The following is a 22,143-nucleotide window of genomic DNA, read 5'->3' as shown; positions in this document are numbered from 1 at the left end:
AATCAGCTGTGTAGGTGGTAGGGCTAGCTCAATTTTCTTATAGTTTTACCTACATAGAATGAGGTGCAACACACACAAGTAACCAATATACTACTCTCCTCAGGTAAAACAATGGATTATTAGACTTCACGCTGATGTAGCCCCCAGCCTAAATAATTCAGTTAGTCTAAAGCCCGCTTCTCCTATTTAAATGGTGATTTTTATATGTTAAGCTATACTGATGAAGGGTAGACCCGAAAGCTTTATTTAATAAAGATCCTGGTGTATATTTCGTTGTTTTATTCAAGCAGTTGCAGTAACACCTATTGCTGAATAGGGCTAGTAGGCCACCATGCATAGAGGGAGAATAGCTTAAGAGGACTGGAGGTGGGGAATCAGATAAATTAGTGGGGGAAGGGGTAGTAGATAAAGAGTACAGTACAGTGGATGGGTAAATAGAAGCTGAAAAGAGGTGGATTCGGGCCACCATCTAGTGGTCAAACCTTGTAACTACAGGAGGTTCCTTACAGAGCCCGAGGCTGGAGAGCCTATGAACTACGGACGTATACAGACATACTTTAGATAGGTTTCTCGTGAGGCAGTAGTAATTATTCCTTCAGGGATAGGTTGATCAGGCCCTTGGCAGAATACAGTTGGCTTCTTCACCACTTCCAGCAGGATTAAAAGGTAGAGTGAACATAGGGCAGGGCAGCTAGAGAGAATGTTAAGAGGAGAGGCAATGAGGAATAAGGACAGTAACAGATACCAGTTCCCCGATATAGTCAGAACACACAAGCCCTTGCTGTTAAATAATATAGTTATCAATATACTTAAGAAGCTGTAACCATCCTATAAAAGCTCAGTGCAGCATAAAAACACCCATAGCATTTTGCAGTATGAAGCAGGAATATGTAACCTTAAAACATTAGTAAAAATTGCTATTAAACATTTTAAAACACTATCTATCACATAACAGACCTTTACAATTAATGATTTCTAAAAACTAAAGTGTAGCATACCAAAGCAGGGATATGTAACCTTAAAATATTAGTAAAAATGACTATTAAACATTTTGAAACACTATTTATCACATAACAGACCTTTACAATTAATGATTTCTAAATAATAAAGTGTAGCATTCTAAAACAGTGTGTATAACAAGCAAATGTAGATACTACCGTTTGGTTCAAAACCTTATTTATATGTCCAAAGCCGTGGTCGCTAATGTATAACACAGCTAACTTCTTGTTTAGTTAGATTCTATGTGTAACAGGGCTACCTTCAGATAGACTCCAATACTTTAGGACCTTCTGTTGTCCGGAAGCATGGTGGATTCACCAGTAGGAACTGTCCAACCTTACTACTATGGTGTAGCCGCAAATTAAACTGTAACTACTTGTTATACAGTAGCACTTGAGCAGTAAAGTAACTATTTGCCAGTTTGGGGGCGCTACTAAAGGTATACAGTGATTAGGGGGTTTTAATGTAATGCCAGGATCACATGAGTCTGAGCGGTTAAAGCAAGGCTGGCGTTCTATATTTGCAGCCTGTATAAGGCCGGAATTCTAAATAAACAGTCAAGTAATGGATGTAAGCCTTAGTTCCCTTGCTCGGATGCTTCTACATACAATGGTAGAGTTATACAGCCTCTGCGAGTTATAGGGACCTTAAAGGTGTCTACTGTTTGTCAGTAACACACACTACCCTCTTCAGAAGTGATAATATGGCAGGAACACACAATACCCTCTTTAGTAGGGCAACTATAGGGAGTAATGCAATAGGGTTAAGTCATGAATGGACCAAGATAACAATTCTTTAGCGCTAGGCATCTGTCATTAAGATGCTACAGAGTGTTTGAGTGTTAAAGGGATCTACAGTATGGTGCCAGTCTCGCACGTGTCCGAGCGAGTACTATGCGGGCACTACTGATACTGTCTGGAGTTGTTGGTAGGCAGGGTAAGGTATTTTCAACAGATTAATATCTGTTCTAAATGCTCAGTATCAGGTTAAATCCGCTACAAACCACAACCTAGTACTGCGGTGTTAGCGGTTAATAGCAGCCCATGGTTCCATTGGTGGCCAAAAAACATCTACCTTCAGGTAAGGAGAACGGAATGTAGGGGGGGGGGTCCAGCAGTGTAGAGCTGTGTTGGATAAAGAAAACCTTAAGTCTGTCCTAGGTTTTGATGTCCCTATTAACTATCTTTTAACTTTTAATCAGTGAAAAACATATGAACATTGCTTGCAGTCTAAGTTAATTAAATTAAATAGGCATGTAGGTATACCAGCGAGACATCTCATTCTATTAACACATGCGATAACAACAGTTACTGAACCATTCATACATTGCCCGAGGGTAACAGGAATAATTAACTACACCCTTGTATTTCTGTATTACTAAACGGATCTGCACTGGAACAGCACTTTGCACTAGATATAACTATTTATAATTCAAGGCTACACGTTGTAAAATATAACAGCAACCACAGACTGGTGCTTACTAGGTGGAAGAAACTCAAAGCAGGAGCTCGCAGCAGCCAAGTGTGAGAGCAGTGATGTAAAGATGGCGCCCTTAGGTTCAAGGGGTATTTGTTACCTCAGGGGCAGATACATTCCTGGGGGAGAAGTTTAAAAGCCAACTGGAGCATTTCTCCCAGGGCCTCCGCTGAAAACAGTCTCTGTGGAACCTAGTCGGACTTTCCCGGTCAACAAATGATAAATAAATAAATAATAAATAAATAAATAAAAGCAGGTGGAGTACTGGGATAATCCAGAGTTGAGGCTTTGTATCCTGAGGAGGAGGGGGGTGTTGAATAGAGAGGGACAGCTCAGAGGCTAAGCTGTCGGGAGCAGAAGGTGTCAGAAGAGCTAAAGAGAAGGGAGTTGGGAAAGGAACAGTACTGTATAGTTAGACCAATGAGAATGAGTAGTTGCCAGTAAGGGAAAGTAGTGTGGGAGAAATAGTATGCAGAGAGAGCTAAGGAAGGTGAGTTATAGGACCGGTTGGGATGGGAACAATCAGCTGTGTAGATGGTAGGGCTAGTAGGCCACCAAGCACAGAGGGAGAATAGCTTAAGAGGACTGGAGGTGGGAAATCAGATAAATTAGTGGGGGAGAGGGGTAGTAGTTAAAGAGTACAGAACAGTGGATGGGTAATAGGAGCTGAAAAGAGGTGGATTCAGGCCACCATCTAGTGGTCAAACCTTGTATCTACAGGAGGCTCCTTACAGAGCCTGAGGCTGGAGAGCCTATGAACTACGGACGTATGGTGGACCTGGAAAGGGTATAGAGAGCTAAGTAAATGGGTATAGCGAGAGGGAATGGTGGCTGCCGCAGAGTCAGAAATACAGTGAGTTCTATCCACCTAGTCAGGTTATGGGAAGAGCGTTTAGGTTTAGCACAACTCAAGAGTATACAGAGATACTTTAGTTAGGTTTCCCTTGAGGCAGTAGTAGTTATTCCTTCAGGGATAAGTTGATCAGGCCCTTGGCAGAATACAGTTGGTTTCTTCACCACTTACAGCAGGATTAAAAGGTACTTTTCCCTGTATATTATGTAAAGCTTGCAACTTTATTTCCTCCAATAATTATTTTGAACACCCCAAAACGGGGTATAGGGTCTGTCCGAAAATATATGCAGATTGTCTAAGTAAAGACTTGGTATATATAGCAATTTATAAGTCCTGTTCCAGTTTGTATGTGGGAAAAGCTAATTGTCATCTGAAAGACAGAATACAGGAACATATTGGGGATATACGCAGGAATGTTATGACAAGTGCTTTAGCAAAGCATGTAAACAACAATCCAGGACACTCATTTGTTTTTATGGTGTTGCAACTTGTTTCTATTAACACCAGGAGAGGTGATGTTTTCAGTAATACATAATATGAGGAACTGAGGTGGATTATTAAGTTGCAAGCTGAGAGGGATTTTGGCTTGAATGATAAAATCCCTTTATTTATTTATTTATTTATGTATTTGTTTGTTTATTTATTTATTTATCTATTTATTTATTTACATTTGTTGACCGGGAGTGTCCGACTGGACATAGGTCCATTTTCAGCGGAGGCCCGGGGAGAAAAGCTCCACAATTAAAATAAACAGACAGTAGTTACATTGGATTACATAGCGATTAACAATTTAACATAGCAATTAATTACAAACATATTTACAGATGAAGAACATAGTACATCGGTAGACAACTAGAATCTTTATCTGCGAAGTACATAACAGAGTACATAACAGACATTAACAAATGTTACAATAAGAAGTTCCTGCTGTATAATAAGTACTAGGCTTATGAGCATCTGAGCTTGCTATAATCAAGGTAGTTAGTGGGGTGGAAAGAAATGTAGTGGCTGGATGGGGAGGGTGATATTAGAGTGGGAGTTGCAAGGGCATAGCCAGAATGTTTTTAGGTGCGCTTTTAGTAAAGTTTTGAAGTGGGTGCATGATGGTACAGAGAAAATTGTGGGTGGGGGGGAGTTCCATAATTTGGCTATGGCGCAAAAGAATAGTGCTTCACCAGCAGAGTTATTGGCTTTAGTGATCTGCAAGTGATTTTTGTTGTTGGATCTTAGTGGTCTGGTGGTGCGATAGGATTGGAGTAGATTCTGGAGGGATGGGACATTTAGTGGATGGTTTACTAGTTTGTGGGCAAGTGATAGTTGATACCACTGAAGGAGGTGAGGGAGTTCAAGCCAGCCTAGTTCAGCAAGTGAGAGACAGTGGTGACTACAGTAGGATGCCCCTGTGGCGAATTTGGTGATTTTGTTGTAGCAGGTCTCTAGTTTGTTTAGATTGCATTACCTTAGGTTGGTATATATTGGAGCGGCATAAAGTAGGGTGGAGATAAGGTGGGAATTTGCTACTGAAATCTTTGCTGCTTTAAAACCTGTTTTGAAAATCCGTAGATTACATCATTGCTAATAGGTTTTTTGATCTATGTTTAATTCCATAATTGATTGTGGCATTTAAGAACTGTGTATTTTGTTGTTTTTTATGGTCTGAAGAAGTGCTTTAGGCATGAAAGCACTCACCGAATAAATTTTTATATATTTAGCCTTCTCGTTGTAGTGACTGGTCTTTGTTCTCTCTTTTTGTTCCTGTTTCATGGAGATTTATCTTTCACTATAGTGTTGCTTGACTTTTGGGATCCAAAGAGGTTGTTGTTGGATCTGACGCTGATAATACAGAAGTAGCTTTTGGATCCAATTTATGCATTTTTCTTTGGCATCTCAGTGGATGAAGAATCCAAGGATCCTGAAAGTTTAAGAAACTTAGTGGAAGTCTTCTTAGTTTTTGACTTGGAGGGTTCAGCTCCAGCAATAGCCTCAGAGAAAGATGTAAGGAGTAACCCTTTCAAAATTAATTTATTTTTCTAGTCCACAATGGCACGAGGATTAAAGTTTTTTCATGCTTGACAGTCAACTTGAAGGTGCTCTGGGCCCAGATAATAAAGGCATAATGAATGTGCATTGGACAAAGACAACTTGTGCCTACACTTTTGGCACTTCTTAAAGCCAGAAGGGCCTTTATCTGACATCTTAAAGTACAACATACAAGAAAAGAAAGATAAGAGGCAAAAACTTTTTTTCTTTGAATAGTACAGGGCAAAGAAACAAAAAACAATGAAGGTATGAAGAATTACACTAAACTAGTGTAAGGCAGGAAAAGAGAACAACAATTATCAATATCAGTAAAAACAGACTACACAGAGTGTAAGAAGAGGGAGGATTTATTGAAAGGAAAGGTATAAACTATTATACACAAATAGAAAAGTGAAAAAGAACTTATCATTTATCAAACTGTTTGAGAGCTGAAGGCGACCACATCTAATTGTGAAAGCAGCAAACAAGATCTGAGATATGTTATGGATTGGTGCATTACAGGTAAGGGAGGAGCTTGAGAGCTTTTTGGTGGCCACAAGCTAAAGTAATGGTTGAGATGGAGCCAGGGATCGGGTCCTGACAGAATGAAAACTGACAACATCAGATCATAGGCTAAGAATCGATACAAGGTATATGACAATCATTTAATATTTAAATAAATCTTAGACAGTTTGTAGGGAAGTTAAAGGTAAGTTAGTCTAATGCAAATAGTAATTGCATTACGAAGCGACAGAAAAACAGGCATATTTAGAGAGAACATCAGGGAAGAGAATTTGATAGCAGTAAGGAAGTAAATGAAGAAGGGAAAGTAAGGAGGTAGAAGGAAAGAAAAGGTACTTGTTCACATTTAGGGATATAGTTTATCCTGCTTTTGAACAAAAACAAAGCCAGATTTTAGCTAGAAAGTCTATCAGAGTTGTTTTGAAAGACAGGAGGAGGGCATTGACCTGATGAATACACGTAAGGAGTTCCAGGCCTTAGTGACCTTGTATGAGTACAGACAATACCCTTCAGAATTGCTAGGTTAGTAGACAACCAAGAGATTTTTATCACTGGATCGCAATGACCGACTGGGAACATAGCTGTGTAGAATGTGTTTTAGTGCTGGCCAGTAAGATGGATGCTGTATAATTGCATAGGTGGTAAGAAGTTGTCTATATTTTAGTTGATGTGGCAATTCTGACCAACTTAGGCTTTTCAGTGCCATACGGTGGTGGGTTCTGAAACGGGTATGTGCTACAAATGTAGCAACTTTGTCATAGCATTGTTCAAGTTTTAGTTTTTGTGAAGCCTGGAAGTTAGTAAGGATGGGAACGCCATAAAGACGTGTGGGGAGGAGATAAGTAGTGGCAAGTTTTAGTCATATCAGTGCGAACGTTTTTGACTCTGTAAAGCATCCCTAGTTTTTGATAAGCTTTTCTTACGTAATTTTGTATATGCAGGTCAAATGTAAGATTATCAGGCACTATCACCCCTAATAGTTTTCTATGAGAAGTGACTTTAATGGTTGTATTTTCAAGAGAGAGGACTTTAATTATTTTTTTTTCATGAGAGAGGGATATGGGGAAAAAGTAGTAGTTTGGTCTTTTTTGGGTTGAGCATGAGTTGTGAGTTACAAAGCCATGTTTCAGTGGTTGTTAAAGCTTCCTCAGTAATTTTTTGGAGGTGTACCATGTTGTCAGATGTACAAATGAGAGTGGAATTATCTGCGTATTGTATTAGGGTGTCCTGTTGTGTGGAAGTATAGATGGTGTTGGTGAAAATGTTAAAGTGAAAAGACCAAGGAGAGTGCCTTGTGGTACATCGGTGGTGACTGGGAAGTAAGGAGAGAGCATGGAAGGCCATTTTACTGATTGATACCTATTGGACAGGTACCCTTTGAATCACAGAGGGGTAGCTAACATAGATCTAGTAAGGACATTTGAAGTAGAAGTTTGCTGTGACAAACTGTGTCAAAAGCTTTAGGCAAGTCTAGAAATAAGGAAGAGACTAGTTTGCCACTATGTCTAGCTTTACTGACATTATCTATAGATGTTAGAAAGGCAGTGCTAGTACTATGGGAAGGACGGAAGCCATGTTGTGTAGATGATAGGAGTTTTTTCTGCAGGAGGTAGTCTAGCAAGTAGTTTGGTGAGGGGAGATAAGATTGCTGTAGGTCTAAAGTTATTAATATCTGTTGAATTTGCTCCTTTATGCAGAGGGATAATGTTTGACTTTTTCCAGAGAGAGGGAATGTGGGATTCCTGCACTGACATATTTATAAGGATTGAGATGGGATAGGCAATGCTATTGGCTGCCATTTTTAGGTACTCACTTGGAAGATCATCAGCTGAAGAAGAGCTCAGTTTAAGTCTGTTTGAGAGTAGTTTTATTTAGGATGTGGGCACAGGTTTTAAGGTGAAAGCAGATGAGGTGATAAAGGTGTTAAAAAAAAAAAAAAAACAATATAATCAGTATGTTAAGTCCCAAGAGTGCATTTGATATACTGTGCACCATTTCATTGCTTGTGTAACAGCATATGACTAGACACGGGATGGAATGTTTACAAGTGACACCAGAATTCTTCCAGTTTGAAAACTTATGCGAACAAATGGGAGTATGTTATAGTGTTCTTTAATTATATGAATTTACAAAGAAACAAGAATATGTGCAAAGCAAATGAGAAACCCTATTGTTTCATGAAAGCACAAGTACACTCCACTTCTAGTCTCACTGCAAGCCCAAAAATAAGCATTTGGTTCTTTCTAGTGGTAAATGTTCTCACCTTCTTGTATCTCTGTACAAAGCTATTCCTTGTGCTTCTAAACAAGCAGCATATCTGCTACACAAATGAGTTGTTAAGCCTAAACTGCCATTTTAGCAAACTGTACAAAATTAACCAGGTTAGCCATCCTCTCAATAAAGAAAATATATGCTACAGTAATAACAGTTACTCTTGACATCCAGTGGCAAGTCTGAATGCCTGTGACTGAACACCCCCGTAAAATAAATTTATAAGTGCATAAACAATAAAAAAGTGTTGAATAACTCTATCATGATATGGTTTGCTAAAAAAAATTAGGCTAAGACAAAAAAATTGCCCAAGATGACAGAATCTGTTTACAACATGCAGAAAAATAAGTGTTTTTTAAAGTACCACACTGCCATCTACAGCCAGAGATGATAATAGTTCCTAGGTGCTGTTCATCTCCAATGGACTTAACTCTTATTTTAGAAGTAAAATTCTTCAACATGATAGGCAAATGTTTCACTTGTGCAAACAGTGCAGTTTTGAAGTTAATTTAATCTGCTGATTTAAGTAAGTAGTTTTATTAACTCCTACAGTCTATCAACTTTTACTGCAAACAGTGTTTAATAAAGCACAAGGACATTTTCATTTCTTTATTTAAAATATTTTTTGCTTCCCCAGCTCTAAAACATAGCTGAACATCAGCTATAACTGGCATATCCTTGACCTCAGCTCCCCACAGCCAACTGTTCCCCCAAACAGAAGCTGATATTTCGAGAGTGAGGCATTTCAGTAGAACATCAAACTACTCCTAATAATAGAATTTTTTTTTTTTGGTTTTGACCTACCCCCACACATGTGCAATGATACAAATGCAGAATTCCATGATGTTAACTAATGTATCTCCATTGTTTTCTGAGGAATGTTGTACTCCATCCTGGTCCTCAGAGAGAGTGGCAGTATCAGCCAAGACACCCACCCATCCCCTCAGGATACGTAAACTGGAAAATGCCACTCTTTTACTATCTGCCCCACGGGACCTTTCGGGAGCCGGGGATGCTAACTGAACCTAGGTCTCCTGAGTTGTATTCAGCTCTCCATGCCTCTGCGCCATGAAGTTGGCCTTTATATTATACTGATTACTATATGGAGAACAGTCTGTTTTCAATGTTGGAAGTGAAACATTATGGAGAGCAGCATATTAAGTGACACCATTGAAATGTGTTGTTAAATATTGACTAGTCATTTTTGAAACCAAACTCTGATAAACAAAAAGAAATCCACTTAACGGAAATAGTAGCTCTAAAAGCAAACAATATGGGGTGGTTTTTATATTCCACCAAGTTATTGAGCAGGCAGAAATACTGAACGTCTTACCTACTGGAACAGGAGAAGCAAAAAAACACATATAAGTAGAAGAATATGGATGAATTCTGTGAAAAACCTTATAGATGAATATCAAGAAAAATAAATAATCCCTTCCTATATACATTGTGCAGTCACTAGCCTTTAAGTATTGCTAGCAGTGGTGAAGGTCACACTTTTCATTCAACATAAACCATAAAATGATACAATGTATGACAAATACATTTTTGAAAATTTCTTCTAAGCAGTAACAGAATGATACCAATTCATTAACTAACACAAGTAATAATAAGCTCCTTACATTTATCTCATTTTGTAAGTTAACATTTACTGTAAACAAATAATTAAGCTTCTTAAAAAGTTATATAACTTAATTGTCTACTTGTAAATTAAAAGTCAATTTACTGTTGTTGTGTAAACTTAAAGAAGTAAAGGAGGTAGCCTTCTCAGAAATGAAATTGCTTTTATTAACTATGTAATCGGCACTAGTCTCTGAAAAATACTATAGACTTTGTTACACATTTACTACCATGGAAACTTGTGTGCCCATTTATGTAAATATGGAAATCACTTTGAAATGTTCTTAAAGTCTGCTGTTTATTACGGCTAAATGAAAACCACATAATATCATCAGTGTAAATTAATATATATTTCAAATTAATTTTCTTGATAGTGCTCAATTGAAACAGTAACACCAACGTCAAAACACCCATAATCGATAACAGTTGACTCAATAAAAATTATTTTCTCACTGAAATGTGTATTATGAATTTTTTTAAATATGTTTAGAAAAGTGTATTTCTCCATTGCAAAAATACATGAATGTATGCATAGAAAAACTTTTAACACATATATAATGGCAGTAAAGCACTCATCCAGTGAAACACCCTTGGTCATGTTGTAAAATGTTATCCATTCCATACACACACCTTATCACTTACCCGTTTAAAAATGACATGCTATTGTCTTTCACTGAAGTCCTGACTTCAGTTTTACAGCTTCACAGAAACTTCTGCAGTCATTTGTATCATCATGCAGTCATAGCAGGAAGCTATAGAAATCCCCTTCAACCAACACAGAGGCCACTTCTCAAATGTAATGCTGATCAGCAACAATTTCAAAGTTGTGCCTTGCTAAAAGAAAGTTTCTGAGGAAAATAAAACCAATAATAGGACAAAATGACCTACAGAGAGGTCTTACTTTAGGCCACAGTACACCCTCCTTCCTCTCTCCTCCTCATCCTGTTAGTGTTATGACATTCCATGTACATGCTTCTATAGCCTTTTCTGGATGACCTCCCAAATACTATCCTTATTTGATTTCTCTGTCCAATGACCCTTCATGCACAGATTACACTGATCTGTTTTCCTTCAAACAGTTTTCATTGTAAAAGTCCATTTATACTTATTTTCAGCAGACAGTCAAGCATAAATTAAAATACACAAGCCAAAGTGATCAAACATTTTGAAATTGCCTTGGTGATGCTTATTTAACATATCTAATATAGCAGGCATAATGAGAGAAGGGTCTTAAAATGTGCCCCATCATAAGTCTATGTTGTTTCTGGGATTAAAATCAGGAACTGAATATTAGAACACTATGATAGACACAAGGTGATTAAGCAGACACATAAATGGTCTGAAAGGCTAAAGACCATTTTTACTTAATGCCTAATGCTGAAATTAAGACCTTTTTAAGCCAGACACACTTACCATCCATAACAGAAGTGAGCAAAATAAATGCCCAATAGGGTAGCTGCTGTATGTCGGATAGCACAGTTCTCTTTACTGGGAGGTAAGTATATCCGAAATGAACAAGCTGCAATTAAGCCACACATAAGACAAGCTATAAAATTCATCTGTGAGAAAGAAAACAAAAGACAGATATTAAAAAAATGTATAAATAAGAGAATAAGTTAATAACATTAATTGCTTTCTATTACCTGTAAAGTAAGGCTAAACCATCAAAACTGATTGGGGTAGCTCAGGAATTATATGCTGCTACTCCAACCAATATGTAATGTCTTTAAAGTTCTGGCATTCAGTTCTGAACAATATTACATAACCCTTATACATGTTATTATAATCCTCACTAGATATGATAACCATATGAAATGTTGGGACCTGCTTTAGCAAATCCCAAAATGTTGAGACTGAATGGCCGAGAAAATGGGCTTTCATTTATTAAGTCCAAGATGGCCATTTCTTGAAATATTCCCTTTTCTCTGAGGAATGTTGATCTCAAAGTTAGAATATACATATACATATACATATGCATATACAACTACACAATAAAATCTGGAACTCATTACCCTCTGCCATCACCTGTGCCATCTCAATGGCAAAATTCAAAAAACTACTCAAAGAACATCTAATGCTCACAACACAATGCCCTTGCCATCCTCCAGGTTGACCCCTATTATACTACCCCCTTCTGTTGTTCCCACTCACCTCTATCCCTTGCAGACGAAGCATAATATGTTGATTCCAGTTTCAAGTCACAACTGAAACACTCACGCCTTATTTTTATGCCATCGTTGACTAAAGCTGGATGCATCACTGATGCTGTTATGTTTCTGTTCACCTCTAGAATCATTTCCTTTGCCAAACATATTATACAGGAGAGGAGGGGACTTTCACAACTGTCTTAGTCGAGTTGTTGACTGCCACTACAAACAACACCTCAAGTCTGTATTGCAAACAGGCCATAGACCTACTGGAATCTAACAAAAATAAAATAAATGATAGGAATGCTTGGGCAAAAAGAAAAAAAAGACAGACTCCCAGATTTTATGAAAATTATGTTTTTTTGGTGCATGCAACATATATAGCATAATAAGCTGCTACACACACACACACACACACACACACACACACACACACACACACACACACACATACACAAGTTGTTCTCACAGAAATTCAGAACCTTAAATTTGATTGAGATTAGGAATTTTTCAGGATTACGTGATTAATTATGAACAAATGCCTTTTTAAAACTTTGTAAAACTACTGAAAGTAAGATGCTATTTTACTGTGAAAAGAAAGGAACAGTCATTTTCTTGACAGGTGACTATAAGCAGCAAAAACACATACAAAGTGGCTACAATGGCTTTTCTGATAAGAGATGTGAGGACAAAGTATGATGAAGTGTGTGATGTGTAAATTTAAACTGTGAATCATCTTACTTCTTTGCTGAATTTCTCTCTCCCTATAGCCCTCACTTTGTTATAATGGCACTGCTTTGCATTGGTTGCACAAAGCTAAACAGTACCACACTTGGCAAAGTCATGCTATAATTCAGAAAGTTCACCTACTACAAATGTTAAAATAACCCTTGATGTGGAAGCCTTATCTCAGAAGGTTTCCACTTTGCACTAAGCCTTTCCATTTCACAAACTACCCTACCAATGAGTTTTCTGCTTCTGGGGGCCACAGTACTGAAAGCTGTTTTGTGAATGAAGCCATGTACTGATGTGGCAGCCCTGGGCAGTGGCTAATGCTAATTAGCCATAAGGTCTCCCATGAAAATGTCTTCAGCTCTAGATTTGCTTGACAAGTACAATTATATTCTTGGAGGAAATGTGAACACTATCAAAAGACAGAAGTCATCTATTTATTCCTGTAGGAGTACTCCTTGCACAGCTAAGTCCAGTGAAGCAGTGGGGGTGAGAGGTGTGTCACTGTATGTATTGTTGTGGAGCTGTGGGTATAAATAAGGCTGCATGAATGTGTGTTTGTATAATTGTGTGTGTGTGTGTGTGTGTGTGTGTGTGTGTGTGTGTGTGTGTGTGTGTGTGTGTGTGTGTGAAGGTGTATGGGAGAATATTTCCATAAGTGTAAGCTAGACTGAGAGACAGCTTGTTTCTGGATGAGTGGATGTGGGTGTCGGTAGTTGTGTTGGAATGCACGCGCATGCACGGGGGGGGGGGGCTGCCTTTGCAAATAAGAATACTAGCACAGTCTGGTCTGACAACACAGTGTACAATTCATAGATGTGATAATAAATCATTAATGAGGTCTTTCTTATTGCAGCTACACCATGTTTCTGTATCACTGTATCAGAATTTTTCACCACTGAAGTAACTAACTAACCTGAGATGGAAATTCATTGTTGGTGGAGACAAATGTGGTGAATCCTACGGACATGTATGTATTGATATAATGTTGTGTATAATTACTCTATTACTTTTATGTTCAGTATGCTCCCACTTATAGCTTTCTGTTCTTCACAGTCTTTACTGAAAAGTATTTTATTAAGATCAGTTAATTTACCTCTATCTGGTCAGCAAATAAATACACAAACAAACAAAATCTTTTACTTCTGAGTTTTCTATCACAACATAAGCTAAAAATAGGACCAGGTCTTTCACATAGTTGGGATATGTATTAAAACCATGGTCTGTTAGTCAGGCATTTTTATATTTTGTAATCGATCTATTCATATAAGCTGTTCTCTTAAATATTGCACCTTGCTGCTGGCTTGTTCCCTAAACTCTTGGAATGTTATAAACTCTTGTATTGCTTAATATCAATTTGTAACATCATGATTTCTGTAAAGCACGAGTGTTTCGTTTTTTAACATATTCTTGTTCTTCTAGAACCATCTCTGCAGAGATCTTGACCATCTTGCATAGTAAAATAATAAGTTAATGCAATGTCTTTGTTATGCCCTTGCAGGGAAGTGATATTTATTGTATCTTATAGAAAAAGGGCACAGTACACACTACATAGAATGGCATCTTCATAAGTAGAAAGTTTTTGGCTAGTATTAGCAGGAATCTGGTAGACAGGCAAGTGATTGTAAACTTCTATTTAACTACTGCTGGGTGTCTGTGCTTTTCATCTTTAAAAGTTGTCCTACTGTGGTGGCTGATGGCTGACTGTCCCAAAATCCAGCTCGTACTTATAGTAGCATATCCTGGATGATGAGAGATTAAACAACTGCACACAGGACATAAAATTAGACACAAATAAATATAATTTTTGTTAATGAAAGTCACCTTTTAGTAGAATGAATAGTGGCAATACTATTCCTGGACCATGAAAGTAGTCAGGAAAACAAAAAGGTTACAGTGTTTGATAAACTCCCTGTAAATATATTATAGGTTATAGGTTCATAGGTTCATACTAGGCTATCTGCCCTAGGGCATTTATAAGCCTAGCCGGAATGTGTTTGGCTTTCGCCACCCATTTTAAATTTATTTTGCTATGCCCTTTTTCGAGGTTAGTATACTGTGCCTCTTTCTAACAGTGACACAGAAGTGATAACCGGGGTAAACCTACGATCTCCCATCCGCTATCAAGATTCCTCTTGAAGAGAGTCAATGAGGGACTCTGCCTAACCTGGACTGGGATTTTATTCCATAGGGAAGGGAGCCTCTGGGTTATGAATCTGTCCCTCCAGCATGTCCTATTTATTTCAGTGCTGAGGTTCAAGTCTCTCGAGCGCGTAGCTCGATGGGATTTGGATTTTCTGAGGTGCAGCATGTCCATTAACTCCGGGTTGGACATGGCTTTATATGTCAGGCACAGATTGCCTCTGAACAGGCAGTATGCCACTGAGTAGAGCTGGAGTTTCTTTAACCGGGCAGCATATGGCATCTGTTTGAGCCCTTTGATCCTCTTGGTGAGGTACTTTTGGGGTCTTTCCAGTTGCTGCAGGTGTCTGGTAAGGTACATCCCAAAAGGGGCATTGTACTCAATTATGGGCCTGATGAGGGATGAGTAAAGAGGCACGATGACCTCCCTGATCTAGATGTGAATCCCTTCATGATTAGGTGGGCTATATAAAATGTTTTTCTAACCACTTTGGCCACGTGGTTGTCAAATGAGAGATTGCTATCAACTTGGGTCCCCAGGTCCCTAATTACTTCTTCTGTACTTAATGGATTACCACCTATGTGGTAATTTGTGGGCACTTTGTTTTTGCCAAAGGGATGACTATACACTTTTGGCGTTTAGCTTGAGGCCATGGCTCTGGCACCAGTTGTCTGTTTCTATGAGGCCCTTTTGGGGGATGCTTGTGTCAGCTGGAGAGTCGATTATGGCGCCCGGTTTGCAGTCATCTGCGAACTTGGTCAGCCACAGTCCTTCCGTGTTGGCCTGTACCTCCGAGAAATATATACTGAACAAGAGAGGTCCCAGGACTGAGCCTTGTGGGACACCACTTGTAACTGGTTTGGAGTCTGACATGGCTCCAGCAATTCTAACCATGTGGGTTCTGTCCTTGAGCCAGTTTGCAATCCATCTAGTGACATAAGGGTTTATATTTAAGCTGGTGAGCTTATCTATAATGCCTGAGTGGGGTATTGTATCGTAGGCTTTTGCGAGGTCCAGGTAGGCTGTGTGGACCACCTTCCCCTCGTCAATGGCCTTGGTGACTGTTTCAAAGAAATCAACCAGGTTTAAGAGTCAGGATCTGCCCTTAAAGCCAAAGTGGGTAGGATCCAGTGTCTGTAGGTCCCCAATATCTTTATTTATGAGGTCCATGATGATCCTTTCCATAGCTTTGCAGACCAAGCTAGTCAGGCTTATGGGGTGATAGTTTCCAGGATCCCTTGAGGCACCACCTTTATGGAGAGGGACCACTGTTGCTGTACGCCACTCTTTGGGCACATATCCTGTAGTAAGGCTGAGATTGAACAGTAGTTTTATGTTTGGGTTTAGCTCTTCTTGGAGTTCATGTAGGACACAGCCCAGGACACCGTCTGGTCCCATTGATGCTGTGTTTTTTGCTTTGGAGAGGGCGGCTCTTACCTGAGCATCTGAGATGTCAGGGGTGCAGCACTCTGCTGGGATAGATATTTGCCCTTTTGGTGGGTAGTGGGGGGAGAAGTTTGCGCTGAACCTGTCAGCTAGGATGTTGGCAATGTCTGTGGGTTCAGTGTATTTTTTGTCATTTTGGACTAATTCTGAGCATATCTGGGAATTACCACCCAGGTTCCTAACATAACTAAAGAAAGCATTGTGATTATCCTTAGTGTCCTGTGCAATCTTTCTCTCGAAGCTGGCCTTAGACAATTTTAGGAGTGCCCGTAGTTTTTTGCTAATACTAATCAGTGATGCCTTCCCTTTTTGGGATTTTGCTCTATCATTTAGTAGCTTCCTCCTTCTATTGTATAGTTTGTTTATGGCTGGGGTCCACCAGACAGGACGTCTGCCTTTGGAGGATTGGGTCTTGGTTTTATTTGGGATCACATGATCCATGCATTCCTGAAGGTGTTCATAGAATGCATTTATAAAGGATTCTGCGGTCTGGGCCGTATTTTCCACAGGCCCGGGGGCTTTGAAGGATTCCACCTTGGTTTTGAGGAGTGTGAAATTTGCTTTAGAGAAGTTTTTCACTGTGGTTTTCTGGGCAGGGGGTAGGGTCGGGATGTGAATATCCAGTGAGATTAGTTTATGGTCTGATCTTACCAGTGAGGGATACACTTCTGGTCTGGAGCATAGAGTCCCCATGTTGGTGATAATCAGGTCCAGTATGTTTTCCCCTCTTGTGGGAGTGGTAACAAGTTGTTCTATAGCATTTGAGTTTATAAATTCTAGGAACCTTTGGGCTAGGGTGTTGGAGCTAGAGTAATGCTCCCAGTCTATGTTTGGGTAGTTGAAGTCACCCAATATAATGGTGTTTGGAGAGACCTTCATATTTTCCAGTGTTCTCAGAAAGGCCGAGTGGGGTTCCTGGGTTTGGGAGGGTGGTCTGTAGCAGGCTATAAACTGGAAGGCAGTTTTACCCACTGTTAGTTGCACATGGATAGTCTCTGATGCTTCGTGCTTTGCCACCAACCTGGAGGTGTGGGTATCTGATGAATATCGATACTCCCCCTCCTTTTGTGGTTCGGTCCAAATTTTGGGGCCGAAAAGAATGGTATGAGGTATAACCTGGTAGTGCTGGGGTGCTCTCGGGAGCCCTGAACCAGGTTTCTGTTACTGCACAGATATCAATGTTCTCCATGCTAAGGAGAGTTTTGAGTGCGTGCATCTTGAGGTTTAGACTTCTGGCATTGAGTAGCATTACTCTTAGTTTCTTATCCCTTGTGATACCTATGGAGGTGGGTTTGTCTTTTGAGCCTTGCCTAAAAAAGGCACTATGGGGGTAGCAAGAGCCTTTGCCAATATCCAAAAGCCCAGGGGTGACAGGTGCAAGCCGTCCCTAGCGAAGCATCGTGGCTTGTCGAGCATATCATCCCAAGCTGACAGGCATTGAATCCCCTTTGAATGACACCAGTACTTAAGCCAATTGTTGAAATTGATCATCTTGTCTTCATATTTTGGCATCATTCTTGGTGAGGGTAAGATGCTACTCAAGGTCAGGGTCATATCAGCCTGGGCTACATGCTCAGAGAGCTCCTTTATGTCTCTTTTCATGTAGTCCAGGGAGGTACGTCTCAGGTCATTCACACCAGCATGGACAATGATTGAGTCATATTTGTACTTGCCTTGGAGTGACCTGAGTGCTTGTGTTATGTGGCGGATCCTAGCGCCTGACAGGCTGCTCACCGTGACCCTCTCCTTGTTCAGCCTGGTGAGCGGGACATCAGTGTGCCTGACGATAAAGTCACCTATTACAAGTGTATCAGGTGTGTTGTTTAGTCTTAAGGGCTGTGACTGTTCAGCACACAGGCTTTGTGAGATATGTGTTGCACGTGTTTTGTTTTGGGGTAGCGGTTGCTTGGGTGTCTGCTTTGGAGGTCTCTGCTGCTTAAGCAGATCTTTATTTAGAGCCTCCAAGTATGTTTTTGTGTGATTATGTGTTTGGTTTGCTGTCGTGGTAGGTCTATGTGAGACTGGAATTGTAGTGAGTGTGGTTTCCTTCTCCTCCTGACTGGTTATGCCAGTACTGAGTTGAGAGAGCTTAGCCTCCAGTTTGGCTATATGGTTGCATCTCTCACATGTGTTGGAATTTGTTGGGAGGAGGAGAGGGTTGTCTGTGTACATGAGGCAGTTGTAACATTGCCTCAAGATTCCCAGATTCACCAGCTGGACCGGAGAGGAGATTGACAACTGACCTTTGGACATGCTAGAATAATATTGGGAATTCCTTAATAATTGAAAACAAGGGCCAGTGGGGAGTGAGGGTGTAGTGCTTTTAATTTTAGTGCTGACTTATATAATTGCTTTAGCGCGCAAGTGCCAGGTAACTTAAGTGCAATGTGTTACAGGTAACTTAAATGCAAAAATGACAAACAGTAACTTTCTTTCAAGTGAAACAAGGAAATAAGTACAGTAAGCAATGCAGATATCACTAGTGATCCACAGAAGTGCTGAGAAGCAGATTAGGTGGAATTAGCATTCCAGGGAAATAACAAGCAAACAAACAACAAGCATATAAACAAAGCTAGATTCAGCAGGCCTGGATCTAGTCTATGCTACTGCAAACAAGGTGTACCAATTTCAGTAAGATACAGTTCAAATATTCAGGCACTAACCAGAAATTCCCAGCTCAGAAGGGCAGAGTCCAGCCTCTTCTCCCACAAGAGTGCAGACTACGAACCTTCTTAATGTAAAATAACTGGCCTGAAGTGCAAGTGCCTAAACCAGAACTAATACACTTTAAGAATAACAGACACTGGGCTCTCAATCAGCAGTTCCCAACTTAGAAGAATGAAAGCTACCTGTTCTGCCACCACAGTGCATGCCACAAACCTTCCTAATGTAAAACAACTGGTCTGAAGCCCAAGTGCTTAATCCAAAAGACTTAGAATGATAGCTACACTTTAATCAAGTTACTACCAAGCAGTAATAAATACAACTGAATACTTTAGAGAATGCCTGGATTAGTGCCCAAGTTACACAAACAAAGCTAGATCCAGCAGGCCCGAATCCAGTCTATGCCACAGCAAACAAGGCACACCAACTTCAGTAAGAAGCAGTTCAGATATGCATGCACTATAAGCCTTTAACCAGAAATTCCCAGCTCAGAAGGGCAGAGTCCAGCCTCTCCTCCCACAAGAGTGCAGACCACGAACCCTCTTAATGTAAAATAACTGGCCTGAAAGCCCAAGTGCTTAAACCAGAATTAATACACTTTTAGAATAACAGACACTGAGCCCTCAATCAGCAGTTCCCAACCTAGAAGGATGTAAGCTACCTGTTCTGCCACTACAGTGCAGACCAAAAACCCTCTCAGTGCAAAACTGGTCCGAAGCCCAAGTGTTTAAACCAAAAGGCTTAGAATGAGTTACACCAAGCAGTAATAAATACAATTGAGTACTTTTAAGATGATGCAAAAGTAAAATAAAGTAGGTAGAAACACAAGTACAGTAAAAGCAGATGAAATTTTTTTTTCTTTTTTTTTTTTTTCTGAACAAGTGCTGAGATCAAAGAAACAGATTTGAGTGCTGAAACTAGAAAACTGGCTAGTTATAAGAAAAAAAAACTAAGCTAGAAGGCTTCCCTCCAACACAGAAGGGCTTGGGGGCTCAGAAGCCTACAAATAGTCTATACCACTTAACAGGAAAGGCAGGAAACAAGCTTAATTTTTTTTTTCTGTTTCCCAGATGCTCTCTTTGTACACAGTAGGAGTGCCTGAAATCAAAATATGATCTCACTGCACTCAGTTGAGTGAGCAAATGAGATGGGCCCAGAAGGAGTATCCAAACACAAATTTACAAGAGGGGAGGGCAGTTTCAAGGCCACTAAGATTAACTGTACAGTGTATTATTGATCTAAAACCATTGTATTGCTTTTTCAAGCCATTTTGAGTATTACATGCACAGCCTGAACATAACTTTCATTGTCCAAGCAATAGGGTTACCACCTGTCCCACTTTGTGAGGGACAGACCCTCTTTAGGCAGTTGTGTCCTGCAAAAAAATTGAAAAAATGGCAAATGTCCTGAGATTTTAGGACAAAAATATTTCCTATATTTTATGTAATAGTTGCATAAAACGGTTATTCTGTATCTGAAACACCTAAATGTTATAAGAAACAGAATAAGCAACTGAAATGCTATAAGAATAAGCTTTTATTTAGACAAAAATGTAAAGTTCTGTCCTTTGTACTAGCCGTGGGTATGTTTTGTTCTGCAGAATCTGACGTTTGTACCAAAAATGTCCCACTTTGGGCATTTGTAAAGGTGGCAACCCTACCAAGCAATTAAAAGTAAGCATTATGAAATCACAGGCCTTATAAGGAGTGCTAAATGCTGGGTAAAGTACAATCAGTCCAAATGTGCTTTAATGCCATTATCTGTCAAAAACTATTTCAGAGGGTGGTCACAGACACTGTACAGTTAATCTTACACTTATTAATTATGTAATATATTATCAGAATATATTGCTGACCACTCAGAACCAAGTAAGTATGCAGTTATATGCATTAAGGCACAGTACAGTGACAGTCGTGTGAAGATATTGCATGTTGTCCATTTCTTACCCACACCTCCACAGGTGGCTGGAAATGTTTTGGCTGCACAGAAATGTCAGTAGTGAACCTATAACTCCAGACAGGGGCAGAACGTTAAGAGTTTTCTTTAAATGATGAGTTGGGGATTGTTAAAAAGTAGAAGATCATTCAAGCATAACTCTCAGATCATAATTTAAAGAATATAAGGGTGTTAGGAAGCACTGTTCCAGGTATTCAAAGGTGACCCAGCTCGCAGGATATTATGTTGTTATAATAAGAGTGGACTCCTAAAAACTGATCTAGAAAGAAAGAGATTAAACAGCTGGTAGAGCTGGTAGGTGTGAAAGTCTACTCTCAAGTTTTGTTGATCTAAAACCATTGTATTGCTTTTTCAAGCCATTTTGAGTATTACATGCACAGCCTGAACATAACTTTCATTGTCCAAGCAATTAAAAGTAAGCATTATGAAATCACAGGCCTTATAAGGAGTGCTAAATGCTGGGTAAAGTACAATCAGTCCAAATGTGCTTTAATGCCATTATCTGTCAAAAACTATTTCAGAGGGTGGTCACAGACACTGTACAGTTACTTAGTATATTAAGCTACACAGGTAAAATGTCTGTTTTGGTAGTGGAAGACAGGGCTACTACATAACCAAAAGCAGTGACACACACTACCTTCTACTTGGACAAAAGGTTGACTAATAGTCAAGTGAAAACAGCTAGGAATTTTCAGCAGGATGAGCTTCCCCAGGGATATTCTGACAGTGTGGAGTGTTGTGTTTATTATCAGACATGCTGACTCATCTCAGGGTATCTTGTGAAGAATGACTTCTAAAATTTATTCTGTAACATCCTTATACAGCCTGGTGAAGGGCCTATCCCTTATACAGCCTGGTGAAGGGGGCTATCCCATACACAGCCTAGTGAAGGGGACTATCCCATATACAGCCTGGTGAAGGGGCCTATCCCTTATACAGCCTGATGAAGGGGCCTATCACCATCCTTATGGCTTTGTGTATGACAAGTAACTGTCACATATTTTCCTGGTACACAGGTATGTTTGAAGTGTCCACTGAGCTTTCATAATATGAGCTAGGACGTGGACAAAGGATGACAGGGCTCCATGGCTTAGGCTATGGTAAATCCGGAGGTGAATGTGATGCCCACAGACAGAGAGACAGACTGTTGTGTAGGTGAATGCAAATTAGTTAATTTTAGTATATCCTACTAGGACCAAACAGAGAAAGTTCAAAGGGCAAGCATAATAACATGTAGAAGAGGCAAAAGAGCAACACTACTGTGTGAAAAAACAAGTTGCAGGTAGCAGAGGTGG

At 39.6% G+C, this 22,143-nt stretch overlaps 1 protein-coding gene across 1 annotated transcript in view; it reads right to left on the bottom strand.

Annotated features, from left to right (window-relative positions):
* LOC122792232 (lysophospholipid acyltransferase 2-like) overlaps positions 1 to 22,143 on the bottom strand; it is a 751,818-nt gene that overhangs the window by 539,320 nt on the left and 190,355 nt on the right. The window contains exon 2 of the mRNA XM_044059980.1: positions 11,174 to 11,319. Coding sequence (XP_043915915.1) covers positions 11,174 to 11,319 — 146 coding nt within the window. The remainder of the gene's footprint in view (positions 1 to 11,173; positions 11,320 to 22,143) is intronic.

Source organism: Protopterus annectens, chromosome 1.part2, assembly GCF_019279795.1.
Source record: "Protopterus annectens isolate FY-2018-M chromosome 1.part2, PAN1.0, whole genome shotgun sequence".
Classification (NCBI taxonomy): domain Eukaryota; kingdom Metazoa; phylum Chordata; order Ceratodontiformes; family Protopteridae; genus Protopterus; species Protopterus annectens.
Note: the sequence above shows the minus strand (reverse complement) of the source record. Positions and strands in the feature narration are given on the sequence as shown.